The sequence below is a fragment of the Nematolebias whitei genome, chromosome 11 (assembly GCF_014905685.2).
Source record: "Nematolebias whitei isolate Nwh7 chromosome 11, NemWhi1, whole genome shotgun sequence".
Taxonomy (NCBI): domain Eukaryota; kingdom Metazoa; phylum Chordata; class Actinopteri; order Cyprinodontiformes; family Rivulidae; genus Nematolebias; species Nematolebias whitei.
Genome location: NC_056508.1, coordinates 37401698 through 37417687, shown reverse-complemented (window position 1 = coordinate 37417687; position 15990 = coordinate 37401698). Strand labels below are relative to the sequence as shown.

Below are 15990 nucleotides of genomic sequence, written 5' to 3'. Positions count from 1 at the left end.
ACTGTAATTAAAAGAAAGTTTTTCTATGTTAATTGATGTTTTTTTCTTTCAGCTGGTTTTAATTTTTTCCAGTCGTTGTAGAAAATGAATCTGATCACAGATTGCTCTTCGGTGCAGTCATAAATTAAATAATAAAAAAAAAACCTTATTTTCTTTGGCAGCAGTAACAATATCAGAACTTTACACTCTCATCCTTCTTCATATATCCGACACACATACAGTCAACTTGGACTCACGTCTAAAGTTATCTCCCAAGGAACGTAAACAGATAGGTAATGTAATAAGTGCTGACAGAACCAGGGGAGTTGAGCTTTGAGCTTTTTTAGAAGAACCTTAAAGAAAACATTTAGGCTGATGGTTAAAGAGAAGGACTTTAATAAAGTTTAACTTCTTCGTTCTTGCTTTTTTCATTTTATGTTTATCATACAGAGCTGGAAAGTATTGCTCAAAGTTTCTATGCTCCGACCCAGAATGCTCTATTTTACGCTAAAACAAAAATTTAAAAAAATTATATAAAACAACGATAAACGTGATACTCATTTTTACAATAAAAGATCTCTCATGTTAAGTGGTTGCATACTGAAAGTCAATCAAATCCCAAAACAAAAGTTAGAATTGGATCTGTGTTTTTATCTCGTGCAAATTTGCTGACACGAATGAGGCCAAGAAATTTATTGAGTCAGCATTTTGGACTAAAGTGAGACACCTTAAACTCATCTCCATCTTCTTCCAGCATTTACAGTTCACCTCATCAATGTCTGTGAGGACCTCGTGGCCACTGCACATCACAGCTGAGCTCCAAACTACTAAATACTTGGCTCTAAATGTAAGGCTCTCCTGCCAAACCAAAGCACTGTGGGAGGATTTCTGAAGCTCGAATCACCCAGCTGTGGAGAAAAGATGAGATGTATACACACACCATCCATGCCTCCACCCCTAAAAAAATCCCAGGATCATCTGTCACTGGCATAAATCTAGGTTATTTCATAAGCTACAATAAATACCCAATGACACTTAGAAAGAAACACCCAAAACTTTTTTTTTGTTCTAGTGAGCACAGGTCCAAAGAGTAGGTGTGTCACAGTCCAAGAAGGGTTATCATGTTGCTTTTAGTAAAGTTATCAATTTAACTTAAGTAAATGTCTAATTAAAAGAGGTTAGAGTACATGAAATGATTAGTTTTGCTAATTTAGCTGCATAAACAGTTTGAGAACTTGTGAAGAAAACAAAAAAATACCACTGAAGGTGCTGGCAAATGGGAAGTTGGGGTCATGTGGAACCTTTCCTCGTCCGCTCTCCACATTCTTTGGATCCATTGTGAACACATGCTGAGAAAGAAAAAAAAAATCAGAGTTACATGTAGCTGATTCCAGCAGGTGGTCTCTGAGGAGGGACCTCTCCAGAAATGTTTGAAATATCAATTTGCTTCATGTGATTCCGATTACAGAGCTGAAATTAATTGCAGAATCACATTTTCTTCATCAGTTCTTCCAAGTGGAAAATCTTTTCCTTTTAACTCTACGAACAGTCAGCCCACCGCAGCACCTGATACTGATTATCTTACTTAGCAAAGGTCAACAGGTAAGGCCGTGCAGTAAATCAGCCCAAAGCTGCTATTCTAATTACACTAACTGGAAGGTCAGTATTTTGCCTCTTATTCACACAAGCAGGGCAATCTTGGGCTTTTGAAAAGTTTCACACATCTGTTCAAATGTATTTGTCCCTTCATCGAACTCTTGCCTGTCTGAGAACAAAAGCTCTGTCTGAGATAAGAGGAAATTTGGGATCTTGGTAGCTGCCAGAGTTAAAATTTCTCTCTCAGTTCCCAGAGTCATAGAGTCCCGAATGCAGAGGAGCCAGACGGCTAATAAAATGAAACACAAGTCCCACTACTATCAAAACTACATTAAAAGTTTAGACTTTTTACAATAACAGAATGCTGATAGTGGCAGATTTTATTATGATTTTAAGGAGCATAAAATTCTATTAAACTCTGAAGACCTATGCGGACGACACAGTTGTTTATTGTCGAGCTAGAACAGTTGCTAAGGTTTTCCATCTTTGACAGTCTGCATTCGACATCATCCAGTCAGATTGGTTCCGTCTCAAACTGGTGCTAAATGCTGATAAAACCAAAGGGATGTTGTTTTCAAACAGGAAGTCAGTCCCAGCAGTTCTTCCTTCTATTTTATCTTCAAATGGTGTCCCTATTGAGTTTGATGATTCTTATAAATACTTGGGTATCTTGGTCGATGTGCATCTCTCTTTTAAGCCTCATGACAAAAACATGGAAAAGAAATTGAAAGTAAAACTGGGTTTCTTTTTTAGAAATAGATCCTATCTAACTCAACACTAAGAAGTGCCTTATAACTGCTACATTCCTTCCCTCCGTTGACTAACTTGACATTATTTACATGAACGCCCCTACAAGCACCCAGCAGATGTTGAATGCTGTCTGTCACGGTGCGCTAAGATTCATAGCTGGCTGTAACTATCGTATCCACCATTGCATCCATCACTGGTTAACCAGTCATCATTAACTTCATGCAGACTCTCACTGGTACATTTTCATCTTTAAATCACTTCTTGGTCTGCTGTTTTCACATATCTTCTCCTGCGTGAGTGCAGCTACAGCGTGCGCTCTTAGGACATAATTACATGCAGTGTACCCTCAGTGTGGATCGAACTCGGCAAAAGGGCCTTCTCCTACTCTACTCCTGTATACTGGAATATCTTGCAAAAAGATCTGAATCTCTTGACCTTGACCTCTTTAAGGGACTTTAAACAACTGCAAAGCTCATGGCAAAAACCAGCGCAGACATGTTCCTGTTTTTAGTGTTTTACACCGCTTGGTAATGTAGCTGGGATTTTTTTTTATTTTGTTTTTACATCATTTCTTCCATTTACTTTTTCATTTTATATGTTTTTTATATGATTGTCTATTGTAGTGTGTACCTCCTCTGTGTTATTTGTTTAAAACAGATATCTTGTAAATAACTCCTAGAGGCTCAATGAGACTAACCTGCATAAATAAAGGTTGAATGAAACAAACAACAAACAACAGGTCAAAGCATTAGGACTCAAACACACCCTCTCAACACTTGTGTTTGTATTTCCATCTTTATTAGGGTTTTTTTTTTTTTTTAACGTTCATTCTGTAGCCTGCAGTTTTGACTCTTACCCTAAACATAACTATTATCAGTACATGCCCAGCCATAAACCTAACCAAGCTTTAATTCACATTTTACAGCTAAACCTAACAACGGACTCATAAAATGAGCTTCTACTGTTTCAGACCTGGGTTTTCTTAAGGACTACTACAAGGAAGACGAACTGACCAAAAATATAGTAAAAAGCTAACAAAAATCAATACAAACAAAAAGATACTTATACTTGTCATTGGTGAATTTTCCTTTCAGGAAATCAGTTTTTGTTACGACTTTATCTCTAAAATAAGTAACAGTATTTTTTTTTTATCATTCATCAGCTTGTCAAATTCACCTGATGAATACTTTCCACATCCCTGGTTTGTGTGACTTTGGTCAAAAGAGGGCCACTTTGAACCAAAGGCCCTTTGTTTTAGTCTTTCTTCTTTCATTTCAGCGCCACCAACACACCAGCCTGTCTGCACCAGAGACAAATGGGTGGGATCAAACACCGTCTACTTTCAGGATAAAAGGAGGAATGGGAAGTGACGAGACCGACGGTGAAACTTTGGGATTGATTTTAAAATAAAAGTCCATATCTTATATTAAAGTGGCCTCAGAGTGAACTCTGTTTTTCAGTCCAAGTTCCTCTGATAGACAATGGGGTATTGTTGTGAGGTGGGCGAGTCCTTTACTGAGCAGAGATCACAGGGGAGATGACATTGAAGTCTGCGTTAAAACAGTTAGAAACATGGGACAACACACTCACTTGTGCAATGCGGCAATACGTGCTGAGTAACATGAACAAGGCAAAGACAAACTCAGTTTTACACCAGATCTCTGGAAAAAGCAAATACTTTAAAATATTTTCATTCATGTAGCTTTCTGAATGTTCATCAAGAGGCATGAATGACTTTTTCAGGTCAGGCACACGCACTGCATAAACACAAACTCACACTTCAACAAACTTAGAATAAAAGAGATTTAACTAATCTGAATCTGATTTGATGTAACTGTCACCCAGGCCTCCTTTGGAATAATTTTTGGTTTATGTTTTTGTTAGATTTTATTTTTCGTTTGTTCATATCATATGAGCAAAAAACAGAGTGGATTTCCTAATGTGTGTGTGTGTGTGTGTGTGTGTGTGTGCGTGTGTGTGTGTGTGTTCATATCGTGTTCCAGAAAAGCTGTGCAACTCATTAGATGAGCAGAGTCACCAGGGTCAAAAACTGTCAAAACAAATACGCACAAGTTCTGTGAAACAAAGAGGGAGACGTCCAGGCCACTTTACACCGAGCTCTGCCAAACACAACCCACTGGACCCCCACTACGGAGCCAGTGAGACCGCTCATTAGACACGCATGAATCTGTGTCATTTTACAAGTAAAAAGACCTCACTTTCCTAATTCATTGTGGTTTTTAATATTTAACTTATGATCTCACAATAAAGAAAAACTATCCATTTTTGCTAAAGCCACATTGAATTGAGTGTAGTTTGTATAAATGTACATAAGCCTTGAATTACTAACGCTGCCTGGCTTTCCAAAGGGGAAAAATATTTCAGAGAGCAAATATGGTAAATGGACTGTACTTATATAGCACTTTCTATCTTATTTCAGATTAATCAGAGCTTTATCACATTCATACACCGATGGGACACACATCAGAGGCTATGAGGGGTTCAGTGTCTTGCCCAGGGACACTACGGCATGTGACTGCTGGTGGATTCGAACCCCCAACTCTCGCATTGGAAGACGACTGCTCTAACAACTCAGCCACAGCCGCCCATTGTTTTATATAACAATTAGTCAATCATATATTTTAAACTATGAGTTTATAAACAAATGTATTTAACATTTTAAAAAAGGACATTGTCTACAGACTTGATTTTTACTTTGTGTGAAGGATTCAGTGGAAATGTTTTTTTTTTGGAGTCAATCCAAATAAAGATAATCAGAGAAGTTTTTAGAGTTGCAACGTTATATGGTAATAGGGAGTCATTCACAACACGGACTGTGACTGTGACAGCGCATAATATTGCGTAAGATCAAACATAACTTTATTTTTAAGGATTGAAAATTAAAATGGCTACAACGCCATCATTTATCAACATATAATGATTTTAGTCGAAAAGGACTACAAGTCATGTATACCTTTATATTTTGTTTTGTGCACCTTCGGTGTTCACAGAGCACTTTGCCACACAACTTGCTTCTTTTTGTTTATGCTGGAATGTGTGTGTCTCATCATGTTTGTGTGTGTTTCTGCCTGCATCGCTGCGTATTTATATGTTCAGTTTGGTGTCATTTGTTTGGCTTGACTGGATGTTTGTGTGTGTGCGTGTGGTCTTGTCTTCTTCATGTCGTCGCCGCACCACGGAGGTTTATTTGCACATGTATGACGTCGTGCAGGCCGTTGTGTCGCTCACCGTGGGGACTCTGGCTCTCGTTATTTTGTGAGTGTCAGGTTGTGGTTTAGAGAGACCGAGAGAAGCAACACTGACGAAAAAACACGTTGTGGTTTCACATGGGGGGGGGGGGGTCAAGATGAACACCATATGATGATAGTTATGTGAAACATACATTTTACACACAATATTTATATTTTACTAAAGACATTAAAAAAAAAAAAGAACATAACGCAAATGTTTGACTACAGCTCCATAAAATTCAGTCTCATTACGCCACGGTTGAAAAATGTTTTCTGTGGCTTTGAAATGTCTGTTTCCCTTGATCGCCCAGAAATATGAAACATACTCTCTCCCATCATGAGGATGTGATTACCAAACTATAATATTTGTAAATACATTCTGATTTTATCCCATGAAATATTATGGAGATTAGCTTAAACAGAAACTGTGTCCAATTTTTTTTTTTTTACGACCAAACATTGTTTCAAGAAGCGGCTTTTTGTTTTACACCATTTGTTGGAAAATTAACTAAATATTATTGTTTTAGTGTAATTTTTGTTCTCCGACATGAAATTCTGACATTTAAATGACAATATAATGTAGGGGGTGTGTGAGATAGAAACAGTGTGTGTACGTCTGCCCCTAACAGAGATAAAAGACCTTCAGTGTTAAAGGTCATCCCACCCAGAGTCCAGTCCGAGGGCCAGGAGGTGTCCCACAAACAGGCGGGGATGTGTTCTCCAGCAGTTAACAACTGGTTAAATAAATGGACAGACTCCCTCTGGTGCTGTTTTGTCGAGCAGACTGACTACCTGAGAGGACACGATCACAGTCTGGATGACGTTAGCGCACACACAGAAACACACACAGCAGAACCACTGGTGCTAGTTTATCCTGATAGACTCAAACAGATCTACATTTGTTAATTTGTAGAACTGCGCAAAAGTATTAAAACTACCCGTTTTTTTACTATTTGCTTCCAAGATGCTAGAAATTCTTATCGCTCAAATGAGTCTTATCAGTACGACAGAGCTTTAGGGCCATGCTAAGAAAAAAATAAATAAAAAGGCATAAATTTACCAGAATAAAATCGTACGAGTTTTTTTCTTTTAACAGCTCTCGTTTATTTGTTTATTTATTTTTCCACAAGTCAGATCCATGACACGACCTGTCTTTTGCACAATCTGTTGGAGTGACATCACAGACAAGACAGTTGGACTGTTGCTAGCAACTTTCAAAAACTTAGCCAAAAAATAAATAACAAACGGCAAATTTAAGGATACAAACAAGCGACCTGCATTTGACATTAAATCACGTTTTGTCTTAAAACTCAATTCAAGTTTTAAAGGATTCTGCTGTATTTCTTTGTGTACGTATTGTTTTTTTTATGATGTTCTATAAAAACACACAAAACAAAAACCACAACTGACAGACTGAGAAGGAAACAGAGAATGACAGAGAACAAGGAACACGCACAATGATGCAAAAAGATATGAGAACAAATGGAAAATGCTGGAGTGTAGTCCCCTTTACTCATGCACACAGAACACTACACAAACTTTAAATGGTTGGCACTCTTTCATTACGCTGGCTTCCTTCACACAGCTTTGCCAATATCAGCTTGCCCTCTTTTAAATGCAGATTTTGACCCCCTCCTGCTGGGCCAGGCAGGACTGCAAACCCGTCAACGGACTAAAAAAACTGCTTTGAAACAGAAACTTACGAGTTGGTTCTTAATAGCCCCATTCATGGGTTCTTGTACTTCAAATGGCTACAAGTGTGGGACTCTGCAGAGGGTCCCACTGAGCTGAATGACTGAGGAGAGCCAGCCTGCGCAGCTGAAAAGATGTATAGTGTGGGTGAGCAGCCCTAAAGGAAAAAAAATCATTTAATGGCTACATGTTGAGACCCCTGTGATTTGTAGTCAGACCCCAGTCTGGGCAACAACAAAAAAAAAAGAAGAGAAAAACCTCAAGGATATTTGTTACATTAACCTGCTTTTCCTCCTCTTAAGTTGAACTCTGAGGCCATACAGGGACATCTCAATTATTGCAACATTAAAACGGGCATTTGATAAACTGCACTGCGAGACCAACTAAAAAGAACAGGACAATGTTGTAGATACATCTATTGTTGGATAAAATCCAGAAGCAAGTGTAGAATACATCTGCAGCCATTTCAAGGCCATGACTGTTTTTAAACTGTGTTCTTTGTGATCAAAAACCAGATGTTCAGGTGTCAGCAGAATTTTTGACCAATGGAAAAACACCCTAACCAACATATCATCAGGACACCGTCAATGATGTGAGTTGAAATGTTTGAAGACACACATTGTTACCCTCAAACACTCATAAGGTTTAAGGTTTATTATCATTCGTATCACATGTGATACATGAGGCGGAACAAAATTGTATAAAGTATAAAAAGAAACAGGGCAGCACGGTGGCGCAACTCGTAGAGCTGCTGCCTCTCAGCGAGCAGGTCCCTGGTTCAAATCCCGGTCCGGAGGCCTTTCTGGGTGGAGTTTGCATGTTCTCTCTGTTCGTGCGTGGGTTTCCTCCGGGTACTCCGGTTTCCTCCCACAGACCATAAACATGCATGTTAGGCTGATTGGTAACTCTAAATTGTCCCTAGGTGTGAGTGAGAGAGTGAATGTTTGTTTGTCTCTATGTGGCCCTGTGATGGACTTGCAAACCGTCCAAGGTGTACCCCGCCCCTCGCACAGTGATTGCCGGACATGGGCACCGGCGACCCCCGTGACCCAAAATGGAAGAAGCGGGTAAAAAATAATGGATGGATGGATAAAAAGAAACAGTATATAAAGATCTAAGATATACGTTAAACACTAATAATGTCAAAAAAATACAGTGTATTAAACAGCAGCTCGAACATGAGTCTGTAGTGAGCAGATGGGTGTAAATAAGGCTGGTATGACCAGACAAATTTGAAAATGCACATCTGTTTCAAATGTCTCAATTTAAACATTTTCTTGTATAATCTAATCTAATATCTTCACTGAGGATTTATAAAGTTATGTCTGTATTTTTGTTTGTCTGTCTGTCTTGTTAGATTTTGTAGGAAGCTACAAAAATACTAAAAGCTTGAATAATGCTCCCCAGGTTTTGCTGCATGATGTTTTAATAAAAAGATTAAAAAAAAAAACTTTCAGGAAAATTAGACATTTTTCTGTTCTCAGTGACATTAACAGTTAAACTTTCTAAACAAACACACAGTTCAAGTGAAGTTTTACCCTCTATAAGACATATTTCTAACAAATATAGTAATAAAGCAGCTTAAACATGCTTTTTAAATGTGTACATGTATGAAACGATTCCTTTGTATTTGTATGTACATTATCTTTAAATGTATAATATAATGGAATACAGGACTCCAGCCTTTTCACCAGAATCCCCCAAAACACACAAACACATCACCTTACCTTGTAAGGATGGTACTATTTACTGGCTCTGTGTCTGTTTCCCTAGTGTTTCCTTGTCAGTTTAATTGTTGCCACCTGTGTCTCGTCACACCTGTTGTAATCACGTCTGGTCTCGTCCTTGTATATAAGCCTCCTGTTCTGTGTTGTTCCTTTGTCGGGTCGTATTCGTTGGGTCTCCTGTGTTCTCCTGCGTCTTCTGAGTCTTCCCTGAGTTTCCTGAGTCCTCCCTGAGTTTCCCTTTGAGCCATCCGTTTTCATGTAAGTCTTGCTGCCACGTCAGCTATTATTTTGTTCTTTATTTTCTATTAAAAATACTTATTTTTGTAATCTGCCGAGTTGAGTCCTGTCTGCACTACTGGGTTCGTTCCTGACCACCAAATCCTGACATACCTCTCCTCTGTGGCCCACAGAGATGAAGGCACACATGGGCTGGAAGGCACCGGTGCCACAGGCCAGCAGGTGGGTGCGGTTGTAAGGCTGCAGAAGGCGGACAAAGTTGGCACACTCTGTCTGCAACACACAAACGCAAACATACAGTTTTAAAACACTACCATGAGGTTTTAACTAAGGGTGCCTAAAAGTAAAATGCTATATAGATAAAATGGTAAATGTTTAAAGTACGTCAACATTAAACTCCTGCCCTTGTGGAGGATGAAAGAACTCTTTGTTTAGCACAAAAACACATGGCGATTTTATAGAAAGGCCCCCAAAAAATTAAATTATAGTAACTGTCATCTAAACGCAGATACGCTGATTTTCATGGTAATAAAGGGAACCAAAAGCGTGGATAACACTGCTTATTGATAGCACATGTTGTAATAAAACAGAGTATTGTTGGTAGAGATGTGAAAGTCCCTCCTCACAGTACTCATGTCTTTAAAGGCTTGAATGCCAGCCACCAGCATACTGATGTAAAACAAACTGTAAAACTCTGATTACTATATTTTTTAATGCACAGTGATGGCTGGACATGGGCACCAGTGACCCCTGTGACCTGAAAAGGAAGAAGCAGGTAAAAATGATGGATGGATGGATGGATGGATGGATGGATGGATGGATGGATGGATGGAACTTCAAAACGTACATTTGTAACTTAAACAAGGGAAAAGAGAATGAACGGAACCAAGATCAAAGTCAAGGCAGAAGAAAAGGAACAATGACAAAAGAAGTGGTGCGTAAGGAAACAAGTGTCATGATAATTGCGTTCCACACAAAGGAAGCAGGAAGTGTGACTACTTCCTTTTTCCTTTCTGCAAAAATAGCAACTGATAAAACTGCGTCTGCCCTGAAGAAGCTGATCAGCTGGATGTCATTCCCTGAACTTAACCAGGTCAAACTTATACAAGCACAATACATGTGGTGGGGGGAGTCGCTAATGTATCTGTCTTCCTTTAGGTACAAAAATTAGCTCCTCTTAAAGGAGATCATCTACTTTTCTTCATTTTGGAGGGAATGTATGTTTAAGCTTTAAGATGGGTTAGTGTTTAGAAAGTGCTGGTTCTCTCTGGGGGAATAAACATTGTTTAGATTCCCTTTGAGTACCACTGAGCCAGTTTTGATGTTTTACAAGTAGATGGATCTGTTTCTGTGTGTGTGGGCCCTCAATGTTGTCAACTCTTCCTCCGTTGTTGATCATCTTCTCATGGTTTTTGGAGACGCTGCAGACCTGATGTAAACTATTTTATCAAGCTAGGTTTACATCATTTTATTGCTTCTACATAACTCATTCCCACACCAAACAGAACCAGGTCAGTGACACATGTTTATTAAAAATATTTTCTATAAATCATAAAAGTTGTGGAATTGGACCAAATGCATATTGTAAAAAAAATAAATAAATAATAAATTTGACTTTTATTTGATTAAAGGGAGCACATTTTATGTTAATCTCGTAAACCGTGTTCCAAACAGACTTTCACTCCACCGCTTAAAGCCTGAATCTTGTTTAAACATCATTATATTAATAATATTAATGATAATACTTTAAACTGATTATAGGCGACTGTAATATAAAATAATTATTCACAAAAATAGAGGATTTCAGGAGCAAATATGAGCATAACTAAACTAAATTTAGTCAAGGTGCCTATAAATTTCAACTTAAGAAATGTATCAGAAAAATTATTTGTTTGAAAACAATCCCTCTTAAAACATACAGACAGCTTTTTAACACGTCTCACTCCACAGTATGTTGCAGAAAAAAATAAATGGGACAGGAAGAATTAAGACAATGAATTTTATCAATTTGTTGTTGAGCAGAGGTGCAATAGATTGGGGGATTTCTAAGCAGCTAAATATGTCTGCCATGAACATAATGAGTGGAAGCTTTAGTAAAGTCACTGGTTTTATCCCTCCAGGGTGCAGCCTCTGCTGGAGCTGGAGGATGGTGAGCTCAGGATGGGAGACTGACAAAATAAAGACAACACAATCTGCTTGTTTCCTTCCTTAAATAGATAACTTTACTAATTGGCATTTATAAAGTATGTGAATGTTTCTGTTCAGTGCCCTGAGATGATTTCTGCTGTGACTTGGCGCTTTAGAAATAATCTGAATTGAACTGAATGGAGACCTTTGGCAGAGGAAGAGTAAATGGACTTGGTATCAGAATGTAGTCAAATTTGTGATCTACATGACAATTCTGCAGCATGCAGTGTTAACACGTTTCCTAATCTTTTGTTTCCTTGAAAATATGTCAGGAAACATTTTCATGAACTGTGTAAAATTATCCTTGTGTATCCAACAATTTTTAGTCAGGTCATCTGGACAGTTTCTTTATTTTATTGTGTGCTGAAACGTTTCACCTTCCATCCAGAAGACTTCATCAGTCAAGGAAACACAACACAAAACTGATTCTTTCCCCAACAGCTTACTCCAAAGTGGAACAAACCAGTTATGTTGGTGCTAAGATGGTCTCTTGGGCACACCCCCTTCTCCAGTGCTGGCCCTCTTCCTCATGGATAGTCATGTCAAACTGGTTCAAAATCAACAAAGACCATGCTCAATAATCCAGTTATACAAATGTTTCAGCACAAAAAAAAAAAAAAAAGAAACTGTCCAGATGATTGAAAATTCTTGGATTGTATACCTGGATTTTTGAGCATGGACTTTGTTGGTTTTGAACCAGTTTGACATGACTGTCAATGAGAAAGAGGGCTGGCACTGGGGGAGGGGGCGTGCCCAAGAGACCATCTTAGCACCAACATAACTGGTTTGTTCCACTTTGGAGTAAGCTGTTAGGGGAAGAATCAGTTTTGTGTTGTGTGTTTCCTTGACTGAAGAAACCTTCTGGATGGAAGGTGAAACGTTTCAGCACAAAAAAAAATAAACTGTCCAGATGACCTGACTGAAAATTGTTGGATTGTATACCTGGATTATTGAGCATGGACTTTGTTGGTTATCCTTGTGTATGATTGCAGACCTGAGGTAAACAGCTGTGATTTCCAATGCCTCAGACAAGCCCTACATCAAGAGCTGTTTTTCATCACCACTGATTTAAGCACATGAGCCGGGGATTAAGCACATGGGCGAGGCATTACTTTTTAAGCACTACAATGTGTACTTGTTTTCACAAATGTCACAATTTTACTGTGCAAATACAAGCCTTGAGTTAACCATTTCTAATGGAAGCCTTGAGATCTCCGAGCTCTGCAGCCTCCAAGACGGACCGTTACTCAGAAATCCCAAATGTGGTCAAAGGAAGCAGTCCTCCTGATTTGTTTCTTAATGGGTGCTGAATGCACCAAACAATAAATAAAGATTATTTTAAGCGTTTCTGGCAAGATATTCATGTGATGACAGCAATCATGCAGAAAATTACACTGAGGCTTTAAATCAACACATGCTGGCTTTGGGACAATTGTTCCTGGGTAGTCCAGGAATTTCTCAACAAACAATTCAAAACCACACTCTGCACACACTGTTAACAAAGATCATGATGATGATATGAGTTTATTCAGTTATTTTCTCAATTATCTAGGTTCTCTTTGTGAATTTCCATTGCCTGTTTGCAACATTTTGTTTAGATACTTAAACATTTGTGTTTCTGTATTTCATATTTAAATCAATCTTTGTTTCAGTGTTTCCAGTGTCATGTTCATTCTGCCCTCAGTCCACTCTCAGAATTCTTCATTCAGCCTGTTCCCAGTCAGTAATTACCATAATTCATGGACTAGTGAGTGCACCCGAATATGAGCCGTGCCAATTAAATTAAAAAATAAAATAAAATTCTGTGCATATATAGGCTGTGCTTGTCTATAAGCCGAGATATTTACACATAAAGATTTTTTAAAACTTTTAATTAAATACGTACTGTTAACATTCACAAATACGTACAGTAAATATTTAATTTTTTTCTGAACAGTGCCTAAAACACGGCTGGTTAAATAAATAAATAAATACAGTAATCTACAGGAAGTCATTGATCGCAATCTTGGTCTTCCTCCTGCGCAAGCTTGTGCTGTCCTCCATCACGCAGCTGCCTGCCTGCATCGCACTGAGCTCGGAGCGCCATTTTAAATGTACGATTCACACTTATTTTGAGTGGATGCAAATACTTTGTCTCCCCCCTCCCTGGGGGCACAATGGGGAGGCATTCCTCCTCCCGTCCCTGTTTTGTTGGTCCACTGTGGCCTGTTCGGTAATTTCATTGGTCAGATTTTATTTTTTACCTTTATTTATACAGGTAGCCTCAAGAGAGATGTGTACTGGGCAGCTATACGAGCGCCCAGGTGCGACGAGGCTAAATGTTTTGGGGGCATGAAGCTCGTTAACTCGTCAAAAAAAAAAAATCCATAATTTAGCTGCAGCTTTGTATAAACCACAGGGTTCAAAGTGTGCGAAAAAAGTAGCAGCTTATAGTCCAGAAATTAAGGTGCTCGGGTGCTACCACTTTCCATTCACCCTTTGCTCTATTTAAACTACATCTTACTATCCAGCACCTCATTGTCTTGGATACCTGCCTGATGTCTCAGTCTGGCTTGTGTGTTCTCCTGAGTTTTTAAGTAAATGGTAAAATGGACTGTTATGTAGCGCCTTTCTATCTGGTCAAGATACTCTAAAGTCATTGACACTACAATGTGTGTCCTCATTTACCCATTCATACAGCACTCTACCTTCACAAAGAATAATCAGTGCTATGGATCCCATTCATACACGGATGGGACACACATTGGAGGCAATGAGGGGTTCAGAGTCTTGCCCAGGGACACTTCAACATGCGACTGCTGGTGGAATTGAACCCCCAACTCTTGCATTGGAGGACAACTGCTCTAACCACTCAGCCACCGCCGCCCTACAAGTGTTGGGGCAGCAACAACTGCAACAACATAAGTGTTGCTGCCATGCCAGCTCTTTGTTTTTGTTAATTTAATATTTTATTTTTGTTTATTTCTACTCGAGCTCCTCGTGTTTGCCTGCTTCTGGGTCCAACCCTACGAATGAACACGCTGCCTGCAGTTCTCACCTGTATGCAATAGAAAAAACATTTTAGTACTTGTTTAAAAGACAAATGAGATAATGTAATAGCCAAATTGTGTCAGTTTGGTGTCCTGAATGCCAGAATGTTTGAACATGAGAGGAAACAGCAACTTGGTCAGGTGCTCAAAGCTTTATTGTCACAATATCAAGTTTGGTGTAGGAACAAATAAAAATAAATAATTAATCTGATCAGATTAAAACATAAAACGTGGGGTTTCATACTGTCTTCAATTTAAAAAAGTGATTGATAATATATTTTTACTATATTTCTATATTGTCAAACTAACTGATTTGTGGCTGTAGTTTTAGAGCAAACAAATAAAGGCTGATTGTGAAGAAAATCTGTTGGGATTTTGAAGTTTTTGTCCGCATTGCTTCCATGAAAAACATCTGCAGAATTTATCTCTGGCCAACAGAAAAACTCCTTCACATAATGGTGCACTGTATTCTGTTTTGTGCCTCTGTTAAAGAGGATGCACACTGTTCTACAGAGCAGAATTGACCCAGATTGTGTAAAAATACGCCTCTCTTGAGTTTCAGTTTCACCAGAGAGCTTACTCCTAGAAACATGCAGCCTTGGAGAGTAAAACATGGAATCAAGTGTTGAAAAGATGAAATACGCCTGCACTCTTCCAACGTGGGATTTGGGGTTTTACAATTCTGTGTGGTCTTTGTGAAATTAAGTGGCAGCAGAGGGTGGTTTAGCAGAAATGAAGTGGTTTGAATAGCAAAACACTCAGGGATCTAAGGGGGTATTCTAGCCAGGGCTGAAAATTGCAGCATAAATAGCCAAGGTCATGGCAAACTGTTGAAAACAAATACTTGCAATGTTCCTATTTTTTACCTTGGATTTTTTTTTTGTTTTAAGATTGACTGACCACAGTCAGTTAAATATTTTAAATTCCCACATAATTTGCATGTTTGTATCTCAGAATTGTGAACTGTTCAGAGTTTCATTTTTAACATGGTGTTATTACGTTGAAGTGATTGACACAAACAAAGAGCAGCAGTGCCTGGACCTCAGAAAGCCTCTGAACACCTTAACAAGTTACAACAGATGTTCCTCTTAATATATTAATTTGTTAGTTGCATGAAACAAGAAGGTGAAGTGTTTTTGAATAATGGCTCAAAAGTTCATGAACAGGTCAACATTGCCAAAAAATATTGTTTTTTTTCCCCCAAAATTACTGTATAAGTTACAATTGGTTGAAGACTCACATTAAGATAGACCAAAAGATTGAATGATTAAGTTCAGATAGTTGAGTGCAGAACCACAAGTTTAACTATAAAACTGGTGGTGGTGGTGGTGGTGTGTGTGTGTGGGGGGTGGGTGGGTGGGGGGGGGTTATACATTTTTACATGAATAATTAGATTTTGAATCAAACAGATTTTTTTTTATTGTTAATTAATGTAATGTTGAGGGAGGAATACAAAATGTGTATCTCAGAAGTGTGGAAGTGTAAAACCCTCAGATTATGTGGTGCGCATGCCAGATACATGCATAGCATTAGTGTACTACT

General features: G+C 38.5%; 1 protein-coding gene across 1 annotated transcript in view; it reads right to left on the bottom strand.

Moving 5' to 3' along the window:
* The window catches only part of sema3bl (sema domain, immunoglobulin domain (Ig), short basic domain, secreted, (semaphorin) 3bl), a 70107-nt gene that overhangs the window by 15863 nt on the left and 38254 nt on the right, over positions 1-15990 (bottom strand). The window contains exons 4-5 of the mRNA XM_037684955.1: positions 9386-9505; positions 1238-1328 (exon numbers count right to left, since the gene is read on the bottom strand). Of these exons, the coding sequence (XP_037540883.1) occupies positions 1238-1328; positions 9386-9505 (211 nt within the window). The remainder of the gene's footprint in view (positions 1-1237; positions 1329-9385; positions 9506-15990) is intronic.